Source organism: Acipenser ruthenus, chromosome 7 (assembly GCF_902713425.1).
Source record: "Acipenser ruthenus chromosome 7, fAciRut3.2 maternal haplotype, whole genome shotgun sequence".
NCBI lineage: Eukaryota > Metazoa > Chordata > Actinopteri > Acipenseriformes > Acipenseridae > Acipenser > Acipenser ruthenus.
Genome location: NC_081195.1, coordinates 29,249,464 through 29,273,625, shown reverse-complemented (window position 1 = coordinate 29,273,625; position 24,162 = coordinate 29,249,464). Strand labels below are relative to the sequence as shown.

Genomic DNA, 24,162 nt, shown 5'->3' with positions numbered 1-24,162 from the left:
ATCAAGCGGCAGCTTTTCTACTTCACTTCTTATTAACTGTTATACTTTGATCATTGTAAAGATACAGAGGAAATGTATTATTATTTTATTATTTGTTTATTTAGCAGACGCCTTTATCCAAGGCGACTTACAGAGACTAGGGTGTGTGAACTATGCTATGAACTATTAGCTGCAGAGTCACTTACAATTATGTCTCACCCGAAAGACGGAGCACAAGTGACTTGCTCAGGGTCACACAGTGAATCAGTGGCTGAGGTGGGATTTGAACTGGGGACCTCCTGATTACAAGCCTTTTTCTTTAACCACTAGACCACAGTGCCTCACTACCAAATTAATTGCCAAGTCCAGTTGCTAGACAAAGGCTCTGTGGTCCAGTGGTTAAAGAAATGATCTTATAATCAGGAGGTCCCCTGGTTCAAATCCCACCTCAGCCACTGTCTCATTGTGTGACCCTGAGCAAGTCACTAAACCTCCTTGTGCTCCATCTTTCGGGTGAGATGTAGTTGTAAGTGACGCTGCAGCTGATGCATAGTTCACACACCCTAATCTCTGTAAGTCGCCTTGGATAAAGGCATCTGCTAAATAAACAAATAATAATAAATAAACAAATAATTGTTTCACAGTATTTATATATATCTATTTATTTTACAGACGAGTAGCCCCCACCTCAGAAGCACTTTCTTTATATTTACCCACCATCTCAAAAAGACCTGAGGGAGAAGAATTTGGCCACCGTCTTGTGTCTGACGAGCTGGTTCGCGTTGCCCGGCTCTCAGGTACCGGAGCTGCTCGTTAACAGTGACGGCACGTTCACGGCCTGGGGTCTGCTCGAGCTGAGCGGCGATGCTTGGCACGAGGGCGCGATGGTCACCTGCCAGGTGGAGCACGAGAGCATAAGCGCCGAGGAGACTCTCACGAGAACGATTGAGATGAAGAAAAAACGTGATTATTATTATTATTATTAGTTGTAGTAGTAGTAGGCACAATAGTATTTAAATAGGAGAAATGGAGAGAACCCGATTTCTTTATGTATCTGCGAATATTTTAGTGTTTCCTTTTTTTATTGCAATATCATTTTGCTGTTAAATAAAATATCAAAATTATGTTTATATACCTTTTTTTTTACTCAACCCTCACATTGTAATGCACTTTTTTTCTGGGATTCATTTGGTATCTCGCTTGCAGCTTATTCCGAATGCTGCTGCAAGAACTCTAACTAAAACCAGAAAAGGCAAACATATTACTCCTGTCTTGGCCTCCTTACACTGGCTTCCTGGGCAGTTCCGAATTGATTTTAAGATTTGATTTTGAATTTATAAAGCCCTTAATGGATTAGCACCCAGTTATTTACAAGAGCTGTTGATCCCATACATTCCTAAGCAGAATCTTAGCTCTGAACCCAAACCCAAACCCAATGCCAAACCACGGGGAACTTCACAACCCACAGGGGAAAAGCTCCAGCCGTGCCAAGAATTTAAATTATACCCTCTTGCTTAAAAATGCTTTTTTATTTTGTGGGGGGAGAGGTGTGGGGAAATGCCATTGCCTGTCCAGCTTTGATATTTCCCAATTTGCATACAGCTCTGGCCAAAAGTTTACCATCACCATGTAGAATGAACTAATTTTGCTTCATAAAGTCACGTGAGTCCTGCTGAATAATGTTACGTTAACATATTGACTTGCATACCAAAAATTGAATAATGTGACATTTTGAAATCTAGCATGAAATACTACTGTACTGCTATTACGGCTTCTGGTAGACGTCTGCAATATCATTTTAGTAGTTTCTTTGATTACATGATGCTAAATAAAATATCTAAATGATGTTCATATAGCCGACGCAAAACTTTTTAGCAATAGCTGTACTGTACTAGATTTTACATTAGAAGGACCTTTACTGTTTTCAATATTTCAGATTTTTTTTTTTTTTTAATTTAATTTCAAGTTCCAACAAATAGAAAAGTGTATATGGCAGTACATTGAATCTTGTATAGAACATCTTTTCTTATGTCTCTTTGGCTTAAACAACCTGGTACACAAGCCCCTCTGATAGAAATTATGAGATGCAATCAAAAAAAGTTGCATCACAACATCAAAATCAAGCGCTTCACTAAAACTAAGCTACTTAAGTTTCCTTAATTTAAAGTTTAAATGTTGAACATAATCCTGCATTAATAAAGTGTTAAATATGAATGGGTATTCATTTATTATTTGTTTATATATATATATATATATATATATATATATATATATATATATATATAGGGGCAAGAGAACATCAGGCATATACTGTGCCTCTAAGCAATCATTGCACCTAGAATTTGTATAGTACAAAAAATAACGGTTTACTGTTAAGAAATACTTTATATTTTTCAGTGTTTAAACTGTACGAGGCAGCCCATGGTGGTCTGTCAACACTGAAATACAACAGACACTAGAGGGCGCCCTTACTACACAATCCCTGTAGGCAAGCCCTTACAGCTATGGTCAAAACAAAGTTTTGCATCACCCTACAGAATTAACTAATGTTGCTTCATAAAGTCAAATAAAACCTGATGAATAATGTTACATTAACATATTGCATTACACACCGCTTTGTAGTTTTCAACTTAACAAAAAACTGAGAAAAAGTTGAAAAAAAGTGACATTTCGAAATCTAACATGAAACACTGTACTATACTATTATGGCTTCAGGTTGACTTATTACATTATGTTAAATAAAATATCTAAATTATGTTAATAGTTATTTGTATTATTTTAAATTGTCACAATCCTATAAATTCTAAGTGATGCTAAACTTTTTGGCCACGGCTGAACAGAACAAGCTGTGACGGTTTGCTTGCACTGTGTGATGCAGCGGGGAGTGTTACAGGTGTCACTAGGACAAGTTCGTAATACCGGGGTAGCAACACCGTGGAAATGCAGACAAGGAAGCCAGCCAGACAATAAAATTTTGAAAGGGATTAATTTAATTATTAAAACAATCAGATTAAAAACACACTACAATGGCCAAGCACATATACAAAATATAACTAAATATTGGTCGCAATAACAATAGCTGGATCAGTAGCAGCAGTATTCACAATGATTATCACAATTCAAATATAGATTTAGCTACAGCAATAGCAACAATGGACAAATAGCTATATCCATAACAGCAGTAACCATCACAACTTAAATATAGGTTCGGCTACAGCAATAACCAGCTAACTATATCAATATCAGTAACGTTGGAAATGGTTACAGCAGCAAAGGTAATGTAATTGTCTAACAGCAGCAATCAATAAGAAATGTTTATAACAATAAAAAGTCCCAAAGCCGTCTTCTCTGTGTTCCACGGTAGCATTAGCTGAGACTCGAGTAGGCTACAACAGCTCTGGTTAGGGAGGCCCGTCACTGGAGACGTTTCTCTAAGAAAGTAAAACAAAAAAGAACTTCGGCTAAGCAAGCCACATTGTTGAACGCACAAATTGAAACTCTCGTTTATATTTATTTATTATTACTACACAAGTAATCTACTACGTGTAAATTAACCCAGTTATTTTATAATTCAGTTAAATGCAGTACAATCTAAATGTTTATTTACTTATTTATTTGTAAGCAACTCAATTCCTGGCAGCTTTTCATAACTGTTACACACACAGACAGATAAACCAATAACAGAAATGTTGAACTTGAAAGGAGATTATAATTATTTTTTATTTCCCATCTGAATGCACACTCATCAACTTTTGTCACTCTGCTGTGCATTTGCTCTCAGTAAACAAGGGGGCACCATTTCCTCCAGGTGCACAGTTTTTTGCAGTCACTGGAATATTTGGTGTCCCCTCTGTAAATCAAGCAGGAGCTTGCCAAAAAATACCAAACTCATACTGTTAGTGTCTCTCTCAGCTGCATACTCAACAACTTTTTTGTGATCAAATGTTTTTATTGGAGGAGCAAACAGTACAACATAAAAAGGATTGAAACAAAAACTCCCCCCCCTTTTTTATTCCCCCCCTTCCATAAAAATCTAGAAACCTAAGCATCTATTTCCAACTATTTAGTAGGAGTTGAAAGAAGAATCATTGAAGTAATAGAATTAACAGTAATTTTACTGGCGGGGGCACGGCTCTTGCGCGGCTGGCCCAGTTGCGCCTGCAGTGGAAATGAAGCATCTGTGTGTCCTCACATTGTGCATGCTGCACAAAAGCTGACCTAAGTTGATGGCCGTGAAACACGTGGAGGAACCACCTGCTGCAGCCATCGCACGCAATCTGAAAAATACAAAGGAAAGTAGAGGGTGCAGAAAAACTAATGCAGTGTAGAGTTTAATTAGGAAATCATAACGAAGTATGGAAACCATGGACATTTAATTTGCATAAACTTTTAGAAAACATCTACTTCTATTTCTGTATTTATTTATTTTTAATTTTGATTAGAAGATGTTTGGAGTTGCAGTTGAAAAAGTTTAAAAATACAACTAAAGTGTTCACTACTAAATTACCCATTCATCTTGTGACACTGCATCCCCCAGAGTGTCCTGCTCTCCACAAAACAGACAGACTGCTCAGATCATCTGTGCAATAATCATATTTGGGTGCATATTTTAGAACGTGCACTAATAGGTACATCTCAGGTACTCTTACCTGTATCAACTATTCATTCCTGAAAACAGCAACTTTAGTGGCCCCCAGACATTGCAGTCTCACATGCAAGTTAGAAATAGTTAGAAACTCCACCACCAGACTGTTTCACTACTGTAGATGAAGTAGTTTGTTCTTCATGTATGTATTTACCAGTCATTTTAAATGTTTAGCTGCACAATTTTTTTTATTCATGTACAATACAAGATTAACACGACAACGCTGCTGCTCACCCAACAAAGTGCAATTAAGTGATCAATTTTAATGCAATGAACCTGGCTAGATTTAACAAGCTCACTGAACTATTACTGTATTGTCAATTGTGAGAATTTAAGCTAAACCTAACTTAAATGCAGCTTCATGATCCAGGCCCAAAATTAATCTGTGCAGTAAAAAGAGCTTAGAATATTACAAGTGCATCATCAGTGCCTTCGGTATTAACTCTCATACTGTACTATTACCCTTTATACCTGATTCCTTAAGAAGGCTGATTGCCATTTCCTTTCAGATAACGGCAATGGACTCCCTTCGGGGGGAAAAGTTGCTCTGTCTGCCTTCAAGAACATCCTCTACAAACTGAGAAAATAGAGGGGTTTTTTTAAATGTATTTTTTAAATCATAAACTGGTAAAAGCTATGTGGATAGTTTGTTTTATATTACTTCAAGAAACCCTTTAATGCCACCCAGTGTGGCTGTATTTAAATAATCACTGAAAAACTGATATAGTAGCTGTACTGTATGCAGACCTTAAACAAAAACACCCCACGATGTGTCATCTGAACCCACACACAAACCCACCATTTCTACCCTAACATGCCATAACTACCACCCCTAACACACCCTGCAATAAGATCTAGAAGTTATTTTTTTATTATTATTTTCTAGCATTTAAACTCTCCCCAGCCATACCAACCCTGTCCTTCCATACTTTCCCTGCAATACCACACCTTGTCATACTATACACCTGTACAATTTTAGTAGTATTATGTTAATATTAAGTCTATGAAAATGCTCTTACATGCACACAATGTATACTTTTGTGATGCTCCAAATGTAACATTGACAAAACATACATTTGTATTATTCTGTTTGGGAACTCTATATTATTATAGATTGCTAAAGAGTCTCAAAATAGCAATGTCATTAAGGGCAAAATGAAAGATTTATCTTGTTGTCTCAAGGCACTTCCTCACTTTCTTTGGACTCTCCCAGTGGATCCAAGAAAATAGTCTTCTTTTGGGATGGATACAGAACCTGAAAATAAATGAACTTGTTTAATATATCACACACACATGCACATACATACATATCATCCAAAAACACACACCATCTCTGCCACTCATGCTTATACTCACAGCAAGTGTCCAGTGGTGATGTTCATTTATAATGCCCAAAATCAAACTGTACTTGCTGGGATCAAGCTAAAATGGATGGAGATAACAAATTAATAACAGCACATAAGGTATCCAATATAAACTTTTTGTAAAATAACATATCCATTGATTGATTTTTATCACTCAAGGTGCTGTATTTTGAAGTGAGGCTTGACGTACCTCTCAGTGTTTGATATGAGCCCCGCCATATTTTGCTCATGGTGAATGATTCAATGAGGAAGGCTTTTTCGTCCCCTTCAAGATTAAATCTCCTCACCAGTGCTGTTATATATGCATTTATTACCTTAAAGGATAAACATGTACATATATATGATGGTGCATTTTTGTCTCTAAAATATGTCTTACATGCCTGCATTAATCTCTGAACGCAGAGGAAACCAAAAATATTCAAACCTAAATACCAAATAAAATATTTATAATGCTGACTAGACAGCAGGCAGTTCGTTTTTAAACTTATTTTATTCATAGCCTTTTATGTCTCACACTAGCTGCCAGGTAAAATCAATAAAAGAAAGCAAGTTAATACAATACATTTTACTTACTTGAATGCATAAAGTACATATGAAACCATTAATTGTTTGTTTCAGACAGAATCAAAATGCAGCATACATCACTCTCAAGCTCACTATCAGGGGCAAAGCGCCCTACGTCCAAATAAAATAATTTATATGGGCCAATTTTTGACAGCAACATATGGCTTCCTTTCCCAGACCAAGCTGCTTCAAGATCTGCAAAAAGTTTGCATATTTTGAGACACATTAAAAAGTACACTTACATCGTACTACAATTTTGTATTTGTTCTATTACAGTTCGTTTGTTCGAATATTATATGTGAATGGTTTATGTTGTCAAAAAAGTTACCCATGGAGAGTAATTTAATATGCACAGTTGTATGGCAAGAAAAACTTTACTCAACTCACATTTCTCAAGAATAACTGGACTGACTACAGCTGGGGCCGGAGATCCTCGTCTGACCACAGCTGGGGCCGGAGATCCTCGACTGACCACAGCTGGGGCCGGAGATCCAGGTCTTCCAAGAGCAACCCTAGAAAAGTACTTTGTGTGGTAAACGAGGAACCTCTTCTGTATAGGGCACCAAGTGATCCAAGCTGATACTTGGAAAGACCTTTCCTTTCTCATCAGTCAAATCTGCACTTTTGCCCTGTACAGCCGTAATGGTGAAAGGGCCCAGAAGGTCCCGATCCATTTTTCCCCCTTTCCTCTGCTGGCTCCTGCGGTTCTTCCTTAGTACCTTTTCATCTAGAGTGAATGTTTGTCTTGCTGCCACTGCTGCTTCTTTTCGGGCCTTTGTTTCATTTACTGCAGTTTGTGCATTTGCCCTCACAGTCTCAAATTTTGTCCTTTAATTTTATACCTGGAAACACAACCTCTTCCCCAAGCACATCCTCAACGGTTCTGTTCACCTATTGAAAAAGGTATACTTTAAGTGTAACTAGATTCTACAGAGGTGAAAGTTTGTATTGATTAAGATTATATGGCTTTATTTTTTTCTTCTCAGGAAATTTTATTCTTTGTCATTGTTACATTTTTATCTGTAGCACCATGTGGTATAATAGTGTTTAACTACAATGGACATTTCTGGATAAATGTGATCTCTGTTATGAAGAGTTATTTTTAAATGTTGCTTACACATATTGCACTGTTCAAAAGAACTGTTGCGTAAAAGTGAATTGAAATAGCTTTTAATACATTGATTCAAAATCCCATTTATATAGACATTTAAGGCACTACTTCATTTGACCTTAAGAAGAGGTGAGAGACCACAGAGTTATATAAGGTGTTGTGAGCTGTTACTGCATTGTTCTCCATGAAACTGAAACATTGTAGCCAGAGGGGTAGTAACATTTGAAATGTTGTTACAAAGTTTGTTACATTAAATACAATGTTACTAATAGTCTGGGGGGGGGACAAATAGATTTATTTATTTTTTTCACCTCTCTTCTTGAAAGCACTTTTGACGGATTAGAAATTGAACAAGTATATAAATGTACGGAATACCTATATTGATATACATTTCTGTGGCGGAGTGTCCCTCCCCTATATGTATTATTTGTGTTATTATTGTTTGCATCGCGGATGAAAGCCGTCATTATTTGATTAAAACCTTGTGAGGATGTGTGACTGATGAGCCTGCAATTTATTTTTCTAGCTGACAGTCACGCATCCTTTTTAAACTTGTCCAGACTATGGCCGAGGGGTAATAGGATAATTAATTAATTGCTAGTTAACCCCTCGGCCAGAATATAAAAGCCTGCAGCTGTCTGCGCTCAGGGTGAGGGTGTTCGAGAGTGGAGAACAAGTGAGGAGTTTGGAGGTAAAGAAATTAACACAAACTGCTAAGCGTGCTGGTTTTTACACCAGCACGATACTTATTTGTTTATTTCTGTTTGTTCGGCCGACGCGCCTTTTTGTTTTGTTTGAACTGTTGGTTTTATTATTTAATAAAACCCTGAGCGCAGTTGCGCTCCAGTTTTGCACCTCCATTCCTTATTTTGGTTTTGTGTTCCTGGTCCGTGATGTCACCACACCTGCGCACGGCAAGCCATACTGTCACAATTTTTAATGTTTATGTGGCTACACTATGTAACACAATTTTAGTTCCTGGGTAGTAAGTGTTATTTCCTAATTGCTTATGCCTCAAAAGTATAGAAAATGGCTATTATTCCCCACAAACTTTGCTTTTGTGACCAGGACAGTGATATTTTGAAATTTACCTATTTCCAATGAGAAAACGGGCGAATGTGTGTCTTTTTGTTCACATAAAGTCAGAAAAAAACATATATGACTCCAAATTAACATGTATTTATACTAAAGTAATACAAAAATGACTACAAAAGATTTAGAAGCGAGTAGTTTGAGATTTACGATTATACTGTAAATCACTTTCACGAATCAGCCCCCAAATGTAGTCTCCCATCATGTTCTCGTTATACTGTCCTTGGTAGCGGCGTTCAAAGTCCAGTATATCCTGGTGGAAGCGCTCGCCTTGCTCCTCCGAGTACGCTCCCATGTTCTCCTTGAATTTATCAAGATGATTTTCAAGGATATGGACTTTGAGGGACATCCTACAGCCCATTGTGCCGTAGTTCTTCACCAGAGTCTCAACCAGCTCCACATAGTTTTCGGCCTTGTGATTGCCCAGGAAGCCCCGAACCACTGTGACAAAGCTGTTCCAAGCCGCTTTCTCCTTACTAGTGAGCTTCTTGGGGAATTCATTGCACTCCAGGATCTTCTTTATCTGTGGTCCGATGAAGACACCGGCTTTGACCTTTGCCTCAGACAGCTTAGGGAAGAAGTCTTGAAAGTACTTGATGGCTGCCGACTCCTTATCTAGAGCTCTGACAAATTGTTTCATAAGGCCCAATTTGATGTGCAGTGGTGGCATCAGCACCTTCCAGGGGTCCACCAGTGGCTCCCACTTGACGTTGTTCCTCCCCACAGAGAACTCTGTCTGCTTGGAAGGGTCCACCATGCAGAAGTAGCAGTTGCTTGAGTGGTCAGTTGGTTCCCGCTAAATTCTTGGGATAGCGAACTTCATGGCTCTTTTCCCCTCTGTACCATCCTACAAAAATACATTTATTTCACCCATGACTAATGTGCAAGAGATTCTCGTAACATTTCTCATATATGATATTTTTTCAACAACATTGAAAATTGTAAAACATTTTAAAATTAAAAATTTACAATTTTAAAAATTAACAAATTTTATAACATAAAATTCCGAGCAACAATTGTCCATCTTACCTTCCAGAGTTTTTTTGCAGTGCTCGCAGGTGAAATGAGGTGCCCAGGGTTTGTCTTGATCCCCGACAGGCATGCCGAAATATGCCTTGTAGGCCTCGCACATCTTAGCAGATGCTTCCACAGAGTACTTTTTCACTCGTCTTGATAAATTGGCCGCAGACATAGCAAAATGCGTCTGCTGGATGCTTGCAGCCTCTTGATGCCATCTCAGAAAAATGCAGATATGTATCCACTTAGGCAGCTGGAACTAAACTGAACTGGTGGGCTTAAGGCCCCTGTATTTATACTACTATTTATATTACTGGAAAGTTCGATAAAGTTCTAGAAGTTACTCCAAGTTTACTCAGCACTGAATCTCTCTGGAATGTTCTGGAAAATAGGTAAATTTCAAAATATCACTGTCCTGGTCACAAAAGCAAAGTTTGTGGGGAATAGCCATTTTCTATACTTTTGAGGCATAAGCAATTAGGAAATAACACTTACTACCCAGGAACCAAAAAAAAAAAAAAATTGTTACACGGTGCTATCATTAATAAATTATTTAAACTTGCTGATGACAATGCTACAGAGAACAACAAATACTGTTACTAATGTCATACAATTGTGTTTGTATTTTTAAATGATGATTTAATTGAAACCTTATGTTAAATACTAGTAAAATATATAGTACTAGTATGCTGAATTGCATGTTGATGGGTGCAAACCTGCAGGATGAGATGTGTTTACAAAGAGGTTGGAAACAACCATAATAATGAAGAAACTGAGAGTAAACAATGTCTTTGTTACAAAGCAGACTGAATGAATACCAAATATTATAACTGTGATCAAGTAAAGAAAATCAACTAACATTTACAAATTTAAACCTACCTCAATAAGATTCTGGAACTTCAGAGGGGTAGCGGGCCTCTCGTCCAAACATGATAAAATATGGTAAATGACGTGTGGTCAACTTTTTTTTGTCCTAAACCCAAAAATAACCGCGTCCAGATGTGTCCCAGGTCTCTGGCTTCTGCTGGCAAAGTTTGCTTAGAGCTCTGAAAATAAACAGTGTAGAATATATTTTTCAATTCTTATTTATATTTTACATAAAACTGACAACTCTAAACACATTGCATCATATTATAACTTTAGGACAGGGCAAAATATATTTTTCCAAATCTCCAAATACTTGGGCAACTGATGGCAAATGAAAACAATGCTTATTCTCATGGATAGCTAATCACAAATTGGTAGTGGAAGTTGTGGGATTATTGATGTTGTGTGTATTCAATATCATAAGGAGGCTGTGTGATCCAGTGGTTAAAGAAAAGGGCTTGTAACCAGGAGGTCCCGGTTCAAATCACACCTCAGCCACTGACTCATTGTGTGACCCTGAGCAAGTCACTTAACCTCCTTGTGCTCCGTCTTTCGGGTGAGACGTAATTGTAAGTGACTGTGCAGCTGATGCATAGTTCACACACCCTAGTCTCTGTAAGTCGCCTTGGATAAAGGCGTCTGCTAAATAAACAAATAATAATCATGCTTCAAAATTACAGTTAAATCACTCTTACCTCTGTATGGTGCCATTCATTCTTTCCACCAAACCATTCGTTTGAGGGTGGTAAGGTGAGCAGAGGCTTCGTTTTCTATTCAGGAGTTCACAAACTCCTTTGTTGACCTTTTGATAAGAAAGTGAGTGGGGGGGGGGGTTGAGGAGATGTTAAAACACAGTACAAACTTAATATAAACTGACAGTTTAGCTTAAAATAACACGAATATTTGTTTAAATATCTTTCATTTGTAAGAAATGTATACCTGTAAAACTTAGATAAATTAAAACAGAATAAAATAAGCGACGACGGCTAAAGTTATTTATGGAAGTTGAAATAACGCATACAATTACAGAGATCATGTAAAGTAAACATTTAGAAGTAGTGAAGACCAGATATACACCTGATTAATGATTTCTCTCCCTTGGGCTGTTAAAATCCTTTTAGGAGCTCCAAAAGTGTAAGAGGACTTTGTGTAAGGGGGGGTTCTCTTTTGCAGTTAATTTTACTGGATAGGAATTCCTTTATACCTGTGTGTGTGTGTATATATATATATATATATATATATATATATGCAAACAATAACTGCATACCATGGGCAAGAAACGTTTTCCTGTTCTGGCAATTGAATAACAAATGCGTTCTGTAACAATATGTTTTAGGATGAGATGTCAACGAGTAAGAAAATTGCTATTTTTTATTAAACTGCCCCAAATTTCTGAAAAACTTCTGAACGGCAAAATAGCACCACCTTGTGGAACTTGCGTTTTTCTTCGTTTAAACGTTCATATATTACCAAATGCAACGATGGGGCTGATTCTGCAAACAGGAGGAGAACACTTCTCAGAGAGAGAGAGAGAGAGCGAGCCTGCAGTAATGTGGTGAGAAAGATACTCAGGATTAGACCATGTGGTAAAAAAACACAACGTACTGACGGAGACTGACCCAACGTAATGACGGATATAATTAACCCCGCCCCTAGAGGAGTCCTTGCACAGCTGTCTCTGTCTCTGCTGTGGATGACAAATGAGAGAGAGAGAGAGAGAGAGAGAGAGTTAGGAGGCTGGACTACACAGCATGGGCAGCTCTGTTCATTGAGTAGATAATGCTGAACATGCAGCTCCTCCCCAAAGCTAATCTACAATTCTTTGGTTCCAGGCAAACACCACTGCTTACTCACCCAACCATTTTTGTTGGTAGTGTTTGAGGACTGTACATTGACTTCTATAGTGTAGATTTCCTATTGTAAAATCCAGAGGGGATCAATGCACAAACCCAGGGAGAGGCAGGGGGAGCAAAAGTGTTGGGGATTGTAGGTCAATTGGGATTACCTGGGTTGGGATTAGCCTGCTGTAATCCCCACCCCTCCTTCCTCAGGTTTTAATGCACCTTCACATCTGACATTGCCCTGTATCAGTCTGGCTCCGTTCCCTCCCAGTGAGATTCAAAGCATGCAGTAATAAGATCATGGGTACACCCCTACTCTCTCTCCACTGCTTCAGGGATCACTAAAGAAACCTTAAAAGACAGACAAACAGCAGCAGACATGCAAGAGCTGGTGCAGAACGAGTCAGTGTGGAAGAGGGGTGTAGCGATATGCTCACATCATGATATGTATCACGATACGCAGGTCCTGATAGGATATGTATTGCAATACGCAAGTCTTGATGCGCTGCTTGTGTGAAGCACATAAGATCAAATTATTACTGTTCTTAGGAATTTAGCAGACTCTTATCCAATTTAGAGACTAGGGGGTGAGCTATGCATTAGCAGCTGCTGCAGAGTCACTTACATTTATTGAGGTAGGAAGTATGATAAACAGCTATAAAAACACTTTATAAAACAGCAGCAAAAGACAGACTTTGGTGATTTTTTTTATTAATTTATCTTTACAGAACATATAACTATATATATATATATATATATATATATATATATATATATATATATATATATATATATATATATATATATATATTTATAGAAACTTACATTCAACTTTAAACACACGTGTATTGTAATATAAATATTACAAATAGAAACGATCCATTATGATCTTGCGGTATCACATTCTGATCTTCCCTCCCTTAGAAGACTAAACGTTTATTATTTTATCAAAATAACTTGGACACTGCAGACTACAGGATCAGACAGTGCTGAATTGGCTGGCTCTCTGGATATATTTTGAAGTGGAATGGGAAAATGATCCAGACATGTGCTTTGCATCTTTTGAACGGGGCCCAAGAGAACAAACAAATACACACTTGTGGGGGAAAAAAGTTCTTTGAAAAACTGCAGATCAACCAGCAAGAAGACTTTAAATCTGGGATTCAAGCTGGCGTTTTGGTGCTGATGTCCTTATAGCGGTAGGTTAGTCAGTTTTAAAAACAGATCCTTTTTTTGATTATTCAAGTAATCAAGCTCTTCAGCTCTGTCTAGCTGTCGGTGAAACACACAGCTGGATACCGAAGAGTGAGTGAGCAAGTCAAAACCGCCGACAGCTGGAGTTCGTTGATATTGATCAGAGAAGATTAGTTCACAGATTGTAGATCCCACTAAAGTTTTTGTACACTGTGTTGTATGCGCTCCGTGCGCTGCCATTTCTGGTAGAGTCACGTGAGCGGTTCAGTGTGTTGATGTGTAAATAAATCCTCTTCACCTGCGGGGGGCGTATCAACTTGTAACGGTCACCCTACACAGTTGATAGGCAACTGTACTGTCCTCCCTTAGGAGATACTACTGGCCAAATAATTAAAACTAAATAAGTCAGTAAGGGTGACTGACAGTAAAACAGGGTCGTCACAATGCGTCAATTTAACTACACAAACACTGGTTTATTCCAAAGAACACAAAGCTTGACAAAAAGAATGACTAAACAATTATAGAAGAAAACAACACAATTAGGGACAGAGTGACAAGGAAGAGAATATAGTGTAAACAAATCCAGGAAAACAGATAAATGAAGATACACAGCAGAGTTTAAGAATATAACCACAACAACTTAACAATTACTGACACGGAGGATGATTAATATACAGAATGAATAAACAATGCAACACAAAATATAAAAACAATAGTAATGGAGTCCCAAAAAGTAACAAAAGAAAAAAAACAACAACGATGACAGTCAACGGAAAGAGCTCACCAAACCAGTATGGAAGTCCAGTTAATTACTTGGGATGAATGTGAACGATGATGTAGAGGTCTTCAGGAGATGAAATTGCGATGAAATGGATGTTTGATGAAAACTGAGGTTGCAAACAGTCCAGAACAGATGCACAAAAACATACAACCACACACTCCAGCAAAAAACACAAAAAGAAACTACCCCACCTAATTAAGCAAAAAATGGTAACTAGACAATAAACTAAAGCAGCAGACAAAAAGAAAACAAAGGCTAAAGAATAATATCTAGCTAACAGTATAAAGATTAGGTTTCTCAAAAGGTAGACAGACTCTCACCAAGGTGCTAGCTACAGAAAAAAAACACCCTCCCAACCCCCCACAATTAGAGAAATGAGACAGGTGAAGATTGACTGAGAGGATTGGTGGATGAAATTTTGAATGGACCAATGGGGTGAAAGAAAGAAATGGATACTGGGAAATGTAGTTTATAGGTTGGCCTGGCCAGGCTACTGCCTTTACTTGAAGAGACAGGCGAGTGAAAATTACACCCACATATGTAGCAACAGTGCTACAAACTTCAACCTCAGTCTCGATCTCCTGCCTGTCACTCAGCAGCGAATGCACGCACCCACACGGCAGACAACTACTCTGTCACAAGCATTTATACCCTGTATCTTTCTAAACCAGGTTTTTAAGGGAGCTCCCCAATAAAAGCTGAATCTCAAAACAAGAATTGTTATAGTATACTATAGTAACAAGATTCATTTATCTGACTTTACATATCCGCCCTTACCCTGGTCCCACCGCAGTACAGGACAGCAGCACCATAATAACATTTTTTTAAATCTCACTTTCATGTTCCCAAACATCAGCTGTTTTATTAAAACAGAGACCGTCTACCTCAGAATGCCAACAGGATATTTTTATAATGCAATACTGACATCTTGAGGCCATATACAGAGTTGTACCATCATTTGAAAGATGGATTTTTCATATTCCTCTAGGACTGCGCTCATTTCAATATTAATAATAATAATAATAATAATAACAGACTTCATTGAGGGGAGCTCTGAACCCCAGGACTGGGTGCAGCAGCAGCAGGGCTAGTGTGAGTTTGTAACCCTGCTCAAACTCCTGGCTCCTGATCTTTTCAATATTAATAATAATAACAGACTTCATTGAGGGGAGCTCTTGTAACAACCAGACTTAAGACACAAGCCAAGACTAACTGATTTCAAAAAACATAAAGACTGATTGACAGCAAATAATGGGACCAAAAGTTCATGGGTAAGAGTGTTATAATCTTCAGTAACCTCTTTATAGTGGCAAAAAACTGTAGAACAGTACAATGTCAATACAAAGGAAGCAAAATATACCTTAAACATTGCTCTAGGAAACCTCATAGCACAATAGAATGCATAGTGTATACACGGATATAAATATTTTGGCAGTGAAACAGCAAGTAATACAGCAAAGAACACTCACAATGACCCTGTTAACCCTGGCTATTGCTGGTATGGTAAAAACGATACACAAAACAGTTTGAAACACAACGAAAAAGTATTAACAAAAGATAACCAGTCCATATAAATTAATGCCATTATAAAGTTCCTTATTGCAGGAGAAAAAAAACGACAAACCAAACAAAGTCAAATTCAAAAAACAAAATCAAACGTGCTTCAAGACAAAACAAACTTGCAAAAGAGACATACTCCAGAAAAAAATAAAGTATCAAAACAAACGCCCATAGTACTATAAAAAAATAAAAAAATTGTAATCCAGCATTGTCCAACACAAAAAGGAAAAGTCTACCAGACCGTCTCACCCCTTCCTGCCGTGTGTCCGATGACCGGCTGCGCGTTGTTCCTGGGTTGTAAATCGATCTCTGTTATCTTCAGTTTCAAATAATCCATCTATCTATCTATAGATAGATATATATCTATATATCTATATATCTATATATCTATATAAATGAACAGCATTCCAGAACTGTATTCGTGACAATTAGCTCAGTGCTACTCCAGAAAAAAATGTTTTTAAATAAGCTTAAATAATTTAAAAAGCAAAGCAGAAACCGCAACAAAACCTGCAAACAATCAGCTCTCCTTTCAGGCCATTTTTTCCCGTTTCCCACAATACGCTCTTTTTATCAATGAAACCCAGGTGGCTTTAATTAAAACAATTACCGTAACTGGCATAATAGAAGAACCTTCCCATAGAAAAAAGAAATAAAATGAACCCCGATAAATCCCCCTCAAGCCTGGACAACTAAGCCAAACGGGAGATAGGCTAATAAATAAGGCAGAGATGAACAATGTATTTTAACCTGGCCAGGTGTAATCCATTCTAATTAAAGAACAGATAATGATGTATTTTTAACATAATTTATGTGGTGGTCGCCACACTCTGAACCCCAGGACTGGATGCAGCAGCAGCAGGGCTAGTGTGAGTTTGTAACCCTGCTCAAACTCCTGGCTCCTGATCTTTTCAATATTAATAATAACAGACTTCATTGAGGGGAGCTCTGAACCCCAGGACTGGGTGCAACAGCAGCAGCAGGGCTAATGTGAGTTTGTAACCCTGCTCAAACTCATGGCTCCTGATCATTTCAATATTACTAATAACAGACTTCATGATGCAAAACTTTTGTCCAGAGCTGTAGTTTTAGGTGCTTCGATGGCCATTAAGCTAACTGTAAATGGCTTGTTGACTGTGCAGTGTGTTGTGTATACTGCTCAGTACATACAGAATATCATAATCTGGTTCTGTGCGATACAAATAGAGACCTTTTCACCTTTCTGGAAGCCGTGACCTGGAGTGGGTGAACATCACTGTGTCTCTTACATTGCACCCCTAATAGTATATATATTTAATTGCACAAAGTTCACTAAGAATAATTAAACAGCACAGCTGATCTTAATGGCTCGTCATTGCCATCGGACGCTAACTATTTGTTACACAGAGATTTCAGACGGCTGCATCACATTCATATCGGGGTCTGCTTCATGTTACAGCATCTTTGTCCTTTGGATATTTATAGTGGTTCATTTTGAGGTCCTTGACAATTATAAAAAAAAAAAAAAAAAAAAAAAAGAAAAAGAAATAGGAGTGTGATGAGTCAAAGGGGTTTCGGTCTGTAATTCAGCCTCCCGACAGTAGAAGGCAGCAAACCAACTCGGGACTTCCCTTACCAAGGTCTCGTGACCATGACGAAAGTCATCTTTATGAGGGGCGGCACCTTGGTGAGGGGCGGAAGTGCGAGTATGTAAATTCCAGCCACTGGAGTCAAGTGAGTTGTAAGGACACTTGTCAGTTTGGGATTGGTGTTCCACTGACTACAGGGGCGAGGCTTTGCATACTAAAGGAAACGTGCTGCTGTGTTCGGGGTTGGTCCTAAAAAGCATAGGCGGGGTGAATGGGCAGGAGGGAGAGAGGAAGCATTGGCTGGTGGTAGTTTTTGTGTTTGCTATCACAGGGCGGAAAATTCATTAACCTTTTCTTTTTTCTGTTTTACCCCTTTAAGTCCAGGGATTTTGTGAAGAGGAATAAGGAGTTTCCGTACCCTTCGTTTTATCGTTATTCCAGCACCCCCCTCCCTCACGCCATTCTTTGTTTTTTTTTATTTTTTTTTTTAATCGTGTAACAAATATTAAAAATGTATTTTGGTTGCACGTAAATTACTGCCTGGACAATCCATTATTACTCACACGCCTCACAAGGAGGCAGTGGATATGAAGAGCTTTTTAGTGTTTACATTTGTCACACAGACACATATATACATATACATCCCCATTTTGACTGTGTGACTCCCCCCCTGCACACCACGCGGCCGTGCCTTTACCAGGGGGACCCTCAAGGACCCCTGTGCTCCCCTGACTGTGACTCCCCCCTGCACACCACGCGGCCGTGCCTTTACCAGGGGACCCTCAAGGACCCCTGTGCTCCCCTGACTGTGTGACTCCCCCCTGCACACTACGCGGCCATGCCTTTACCAGGGGAGACCCTCGGGGACCCCTGTGCTCCCCTGACTGTGGGACTACCCCCTGCACACTACGTGGCCGTGCCTTTACCAGGGGAGACCCTCGGGGACCCCTACGCTATCCTGACTGTGTGACTCCCCCCTGCACACCAAACAGCCGTGTGTGGTGGAATTTTCTGCATACAACCGAGAAGGCACCGGTCCCGTACCGAGAGAACGATTGAGACAGAGACAAGTCGGAGCAACTTCACACTTTATTAGTCTGCAGACTGGAGCACTCAACAAAGTAACACAGACTCTGCAAGCAACCGCAAAGAAAGCTCAAAATACACTAAGTCAAACAGTTCCTTATATAATCAGTTTTTGCACAGAGTTCATGACTTGTGGTAATTCTTATCTCCCTTAGTCAGCTCAAACCAACCTTGTGGTATTCTTGATACTGTTGCCTACCGACTTTTCTGATTGGTTGATTTTTCTAGTTGCCAGGGAGAGAGAGTGTCTGTCAGGTCCCACAAAGTTGATTCCCCTAATACAAGAATATTAGTTAAGTGACTGGGGAGAAAAGAGGAATTATCGCGGTCTCAAAATATTATCATTTGAGACAGTGTCCTATTCTCATGTCGCTGACTCATGCACTTCTCTGAAAACAGGGCTGCTGACCCTTGGCCACATTCCAGTGTGTTAGTTCAGCATTGTAAATCTAATACTTTGTTAACATCAAACTTCATATAATATCATTATTCAGGTTACACAAATCACAGAGATCACCCAAACATATTAGATTAGAACTCTTCGTGCGATTATTCTATCATTCTTCTATCACACGTGCCTTTACCAGGGGAGACCCTCGGTGAACTGTTTATGTAAACCATTGGTACGAAAAGTTGCACTGCCATGGTCCTGAAAAAATAGGTCAGCATTAAAAAAAAAAAAAAAGTATAGCATAGCTGGAAAACTTAATATGGTGCAATTATAGATATTGAATGACAAGCTTATTGTGTCGGCCCCCTGTGAATGAAGAGACCAGGACAGGAGGGAAGTGGATGACCAGCTCACCTCAGACACTCCCAGGTTTCTGCAGGCGTCGATGAAAATTCTGCACATTCCGTCTGCTTTTGGCAGCGCTGATCTTCGGCTGAAGGACAAGCAAACAAGCGAATGAATTCCAGTACAGACGCAGTGGTGTCGTGGAGCCGGCACGCAGCTCCTCTGGTTTTCTGTAGGCAGCTCGGACATCCTCGCTCTGCCACCTGACTGACACACTGACCCGTAAAGTAAAGGCATTCTGACAAGAGGGAGAAAGACACAGAGGAAACACTCACCACGGCGGGGGAGGGCACGTGGATGATGGCCTCATGTGGTTGGCCAGCTGGCAGAGGGTGGCTCTGTTTGAGAGATCCTCGCCCAGATCTTCAGGCAACGAGTGCCGTAACCTTAACATGAGGGTCTGAGAGAGAGAGAGAGAGAAGAGAGAGAGAAGAAAGAAAGGGAGAGGGAGCGAGAGAGAGCGAAGGAAAGAAAGAAACAGGAGAGAGAGTGAGACAGACAGAAAGAGAGACAGAGACGGAAAAACTTAATAAAAGACATTGAGACACAGGGGTATTCCGTTACTGGACCACTGCAAAGCCACACAGAGCTGACAATTTTTCCAGCCTATCACATCCATTGCCATCAATTTGTAGATCTCACATTTTCAAATGTGATTATTTATGGCAATACACAGCTGTGGCTCAAAGTTTCGCACCACCTAGAATTTTAGGATTGAGACAATTAAAAAAAAAACCACACATACAAAACTATATGAATATACTTTAGATCTTTCATTTAACATCATGTAATCAAAAGAAACTACATAATGATATTGCAAAAAAAGTCTACCGGAATCCATATTAGTAGTACAGTAGCATTTCATCTTAGATTTCGAAATGTCATCTTTTTTAATTTGTCAATTCTTTCCGTTAAGTATACAGAAAACTAAAAAGCGGTGTGTGATTCAATAAGTTAACGTAACATTATTCAGCAGGTTTCATTCCACTTTATGAAGGAAAATGAGTTATTTCTATAGAGGATGCGCAGTGGCAGAGGAATAGGCGGTACAACTGCACAGGAGCCCACTGACTCAGAGAGGGAAAAAATGAACAGTGACACTATCCCTCGCATAAATATCTGCAGATGTTACAATCTTCATATTCGTGTCATTGCCTCAACGATCCTGAAAGTACAGCATGACTTACTACGGGGAAAACTCTCCTGAAGTGGAGTCCAGAACTCCTACAACGCAGAGAACTAAATATTGTTAAAATACTAAAACACCTGACTTGGCATGTTTAACAACTTTCTCTTCCTCCGCCACTGCTGGGGCAATGTTTTGTTTTTTTTGTTTTTTTTTAAATAATCGCGCTGCGATGCGGGACACAGCAAAGGGAACATCATGAGATTCTACTGAACCCCGCAAAAGGAGTTCAGAAGACTTTTTTATTATTATTTTTGACAGCAATCGTGTTAATATAAATCCAGTAAACAGCTTCAATAAACTCAAGACTGTCCTCCACCTTTCTGAGCTGCGCTATTAACTCCTTCTCTTCTGGTAGGTGCTCCCACTAGCTCTGTGATCGGAGTCCTGACTTTGAATCAGAGATCTCCGTGTCCACCAAGGAAGTCACTGAACCTGGATTAATATAAAAAACAGACGAGGTATGACACAGGCCCAGTTTTTGCGATGGAACCGCATAACAGTCTCGCGTTTTGATTGGTCCATGTCTGTCACATGAATATGTCGTCACACGAATGGAAAAGCTTGCAGGGTTTTTAACATTGTGATCAGAGCGAGAGAGTGATCTGCTTTCCACAACCTTACCATTAAAATATAATGTGGTATTACGCTGTACTGATATAACAAACTATGGGTAATTACTTTATATGAATTATCATGTTATGCACAAATGTAAGAATTGGCTTTCTGTAATGGCGTACTTTTTAACATATAATTGTTTACGCGATATATTTTAATATCAAATATAGTGTAGCGATCCATGTATTGCGTTTGTGTACTGTATTCCCTCTTGTTTCTACTCTGTTAATGCCACTGTATTGTGTTCCTTGCCCCCCCCCCCCCCCGGTCTGTATTACCGGTAGCTGCGGGCTCGCTCTGTCTCTGGCTGTGTGAGCTGTCCCTGTCATTGGCTGTTTGTTGTGTGTGCCCATTGGTCCTGGTGTGCAGCTGGGGACCAATGGGATAGCTGTTCACTCTGGCACCCGATTAGAATAAAGGGGCGGGGCTAAGGTATAAAAGGGGGCGTTGCAGCGCATTGTGGTCGGTGCAGAGCAAGTGGCTAGAGCGGTGGGCTCTGAAAGAGATTCATATATAAAGCGTTGAACTTGGAAACGGCGTGTTGTCTCTTTCTATCCTGCCCACTGCGTGGAAACGCTGCAATATGTCTTCTAAACTAATACATCCTCTAACAAAACTGTAATAGTGTGGATCTAATGTAATCACAGTTGTACATATAGACTGCCCATGTTTTCATTCACGTCCCAAATTCTGGCCCGCTTTGCTTTTCAGATAACGTCCCAAATTCTGGGCCGATTTGGTTTGCAGATAATGTCCCAAATTCTGGGTTGCTTTGGTTTTTAGATAACGTCCCAAATTCTGGGCCGCTCTGATAACATCCCAATTTCTGGGCTGCTCTGGTTTTTAGATAACGTCCCAAATTCGGCATTTTCGAATTCAGGCCAGTTTTTGAGATATTCTGCTTAGCTGACAGCTGAGTTTCTAAGTCATGCATGCACAGTTTACCATAAACTGGACCGTTAATTCATTTAAGAGTAACCCTTAGTACATGAATCAAAGTTAATGTATTTTTTACTCTCCCAGAAAACATTTAGGAACATGGTATACCAAAAAAAAAAAAAAAAAAGGACATCTCATTTGCTTATGTAATGTCCATCAATATATAGTGAGGCGTAGGGGTTTATCAGAACTTCTGGGTTTAAGAGACCAGTGCCCTTCTATCTGGAGGTTTCAGCTCGAGTACCCCTTTACAATTTTCGCTCAACTGAACGGTACCTCAGTTACAATAAAATGGAGAATAATCTGATGACCCCCTCCCCCCCCCCCCCCCCCGTTTATTTAATAAATTTGGGTGACAGACTGCTGGTTTAGGACAGAACAAACAGTAGGCTTAATTCTTAAAACTTTTAACTAGAAGTATTTGGATGCACAGAATTAAAAAGACAAGTATTGGGTTAGGAGCACACCTGTTTTTGTAACTGATGGCCTTTTTTAAATTTTGACAGCCTTTTGTAAAAGTGAAGGCCTTTTGATACCCAGCATACACTGATATACTGATAGCACAGCAATTGAAGTTTGAAGTTTGTAATTGTTTGTGTTCCTCAAATACACAATAAAAAATCATATTTATAGGGTATACAGTTATACAGCGATACAGTGGTTTCGGACATCTAAGAACAGGTACTGCGAGCATCTGGATTCATACCCAGAGGTTCTCTGTAGCCTCCTGGGACATTCACAGCTTGTTTGACACCCTCTTGTAGTTGCCCGTTTCTGCATATAAAGCAAAATGCTGTTTGTCAATCTCTTTTTTTCTTATAAATCATTATTTGCAAGAATCATTCCAAAAACACCTGAATCAGTTAGGGACTACCAGTCTGACACTACAGGCCTTTAAATTGCAGTACCAATTTGGTACCAGTACCAGTTGCTAAGTGGTTGCGTTCCTCAAATTTGCACTGCAAAGTGATATTTTAAAGAATAGGGTATATAGTGCTTTTTTTCGCCTCTGCTCTCTTTTGCTCCGATACACTCAAGCTGATACTGTGATCACAAAACACTTGGAATGGACTTAAATTGGGCTTCTGTTGCATAAATACACTACAAAATGTGCACATTTCAGGTCTTGTATATAATACATTCTTTGTATGTATTTTGCTATAGGAAATCGCGGTCGGGGGGGGGGGGGGGGGTCCTCCTGTCGTACCCCATGAGTCCACAAATCCTGGGCCAACAAACTCGCTAGTACTCTTTAGATGCACAACAGTCTTAGCTAAAGAAAATTGGCTTCGAGTTCGTACGACCCACGACCGCCATTGGCCGAGCCTTACCCCAATGTTTTTTTTATAATGGGATTTGCCATAGGGAAGGGGGTGGTCTCTTATCGTACCCATATCTCCACGACCCCTGGGCCAACGAACTCAGAAGGGGACTCTGTGTGCACAAGAGTCTTAGCTAAAGAAACACATTGGCCACGGGTTTATACACCACCCCACCGCCAGATGGTGGCCGTTGCCCCAAAGGGGTTTTATAATGGGATTTCCCATAAACATTTTTCAGGGTGCTATATCTCCGGTTCCGGGGGTCCCCGAGACTTGAAAATCGGTACGGAGGTCCACCTCGGGGCCCATGTCGATTTCTCCAAGCGACATGTCCCCAGCTAGAAAGGACACCAGTAGACTTTTTTTTGCCAACCTGGAGCTCAAAAGAGATTGGAAATGCAACCTTGACATGCCATCATGCTGAAAATGTACCATTTGAAAATGGGTGGCTGCCTGTGAAAGAGGGCCCCCATACATGACCCTAGGAAGTTCAACCCGGTTTCTAGGCCCCAGGGTCATGGAGATATGACCCCGAAAAGGGTAGTTTGGACATTTTTGACAGGGTGTATCTCAGGTTCTGTGGGGGTTAGGAACTTGATTTTATTTTTTTGCAGCGCGGCCCCATGGGGTCC

The 24,162-nt window shown here is 39.5% G+C and overlaps 1 protein-coding gene across 9 annotated transcripts; it reads right to left on the bottom strand.

Moving 5' to 3' along the window:
• Window positions 1-2,951: 2,951 nt before the first annotated feature.
• LOC131737602 (uncharacterized) lies at window positions 2,952-10,814 on the bottom strand. 9 transcript variants are annotated; one of them, XR_009329252.1, is made up of 9 exons: window positions 10,652-10,814; window positions 9,785-10,153; window positions 6,940-9,602; window positions 6,179-6,302; window positions 5,981-6,046; window positions 5,819-5,879; window positions 5,096-5,201; window positions 4,098-4,558; window positions 2,952-3,410 (listed from the first exon to the last, which is right to left on the bottom strand). XR_009329252.1 is itself a non-coding variant. In XM_059027852.1 (3 exons), the coding sequence occupies exon 3, from the start codon at window positions 9,510-9,512 to the stop codon at window positions 8,880-8,882; it is 633 nt and encodes a 210-aa protein (XP_058883835.1). In that variant the 5' UTR covers window positions 9,513-9,602; window positions 9,785-10,153; window positions 10,652-10,814; the 3' UTR covers window positions 6,938-8,879. The 9 variants fall into 9 exon arrangements, 1 of the variants encoding a protein (XP_058883835.1); XR_009329251.1 differs by having other exon boundaries at window positions 4,098-4,256; XR_009329255.1 differs by having other exon boundaries at window positions 4,198-4,256.
• Between the last annotated feature and the right edge of the window lie 13,348 nt (window positions 10,815-24,162).

Bases quoted from the DNA above. Each gene is read 5' to 3' on its own strand.
- LOC131737602 (XM_059027852.1), bottom strand. From the start codon at position 9,512: ATGGTGGACCCTTCCAAGCAGACAGAGTTCTCTGTGGGGAGGAACAAC.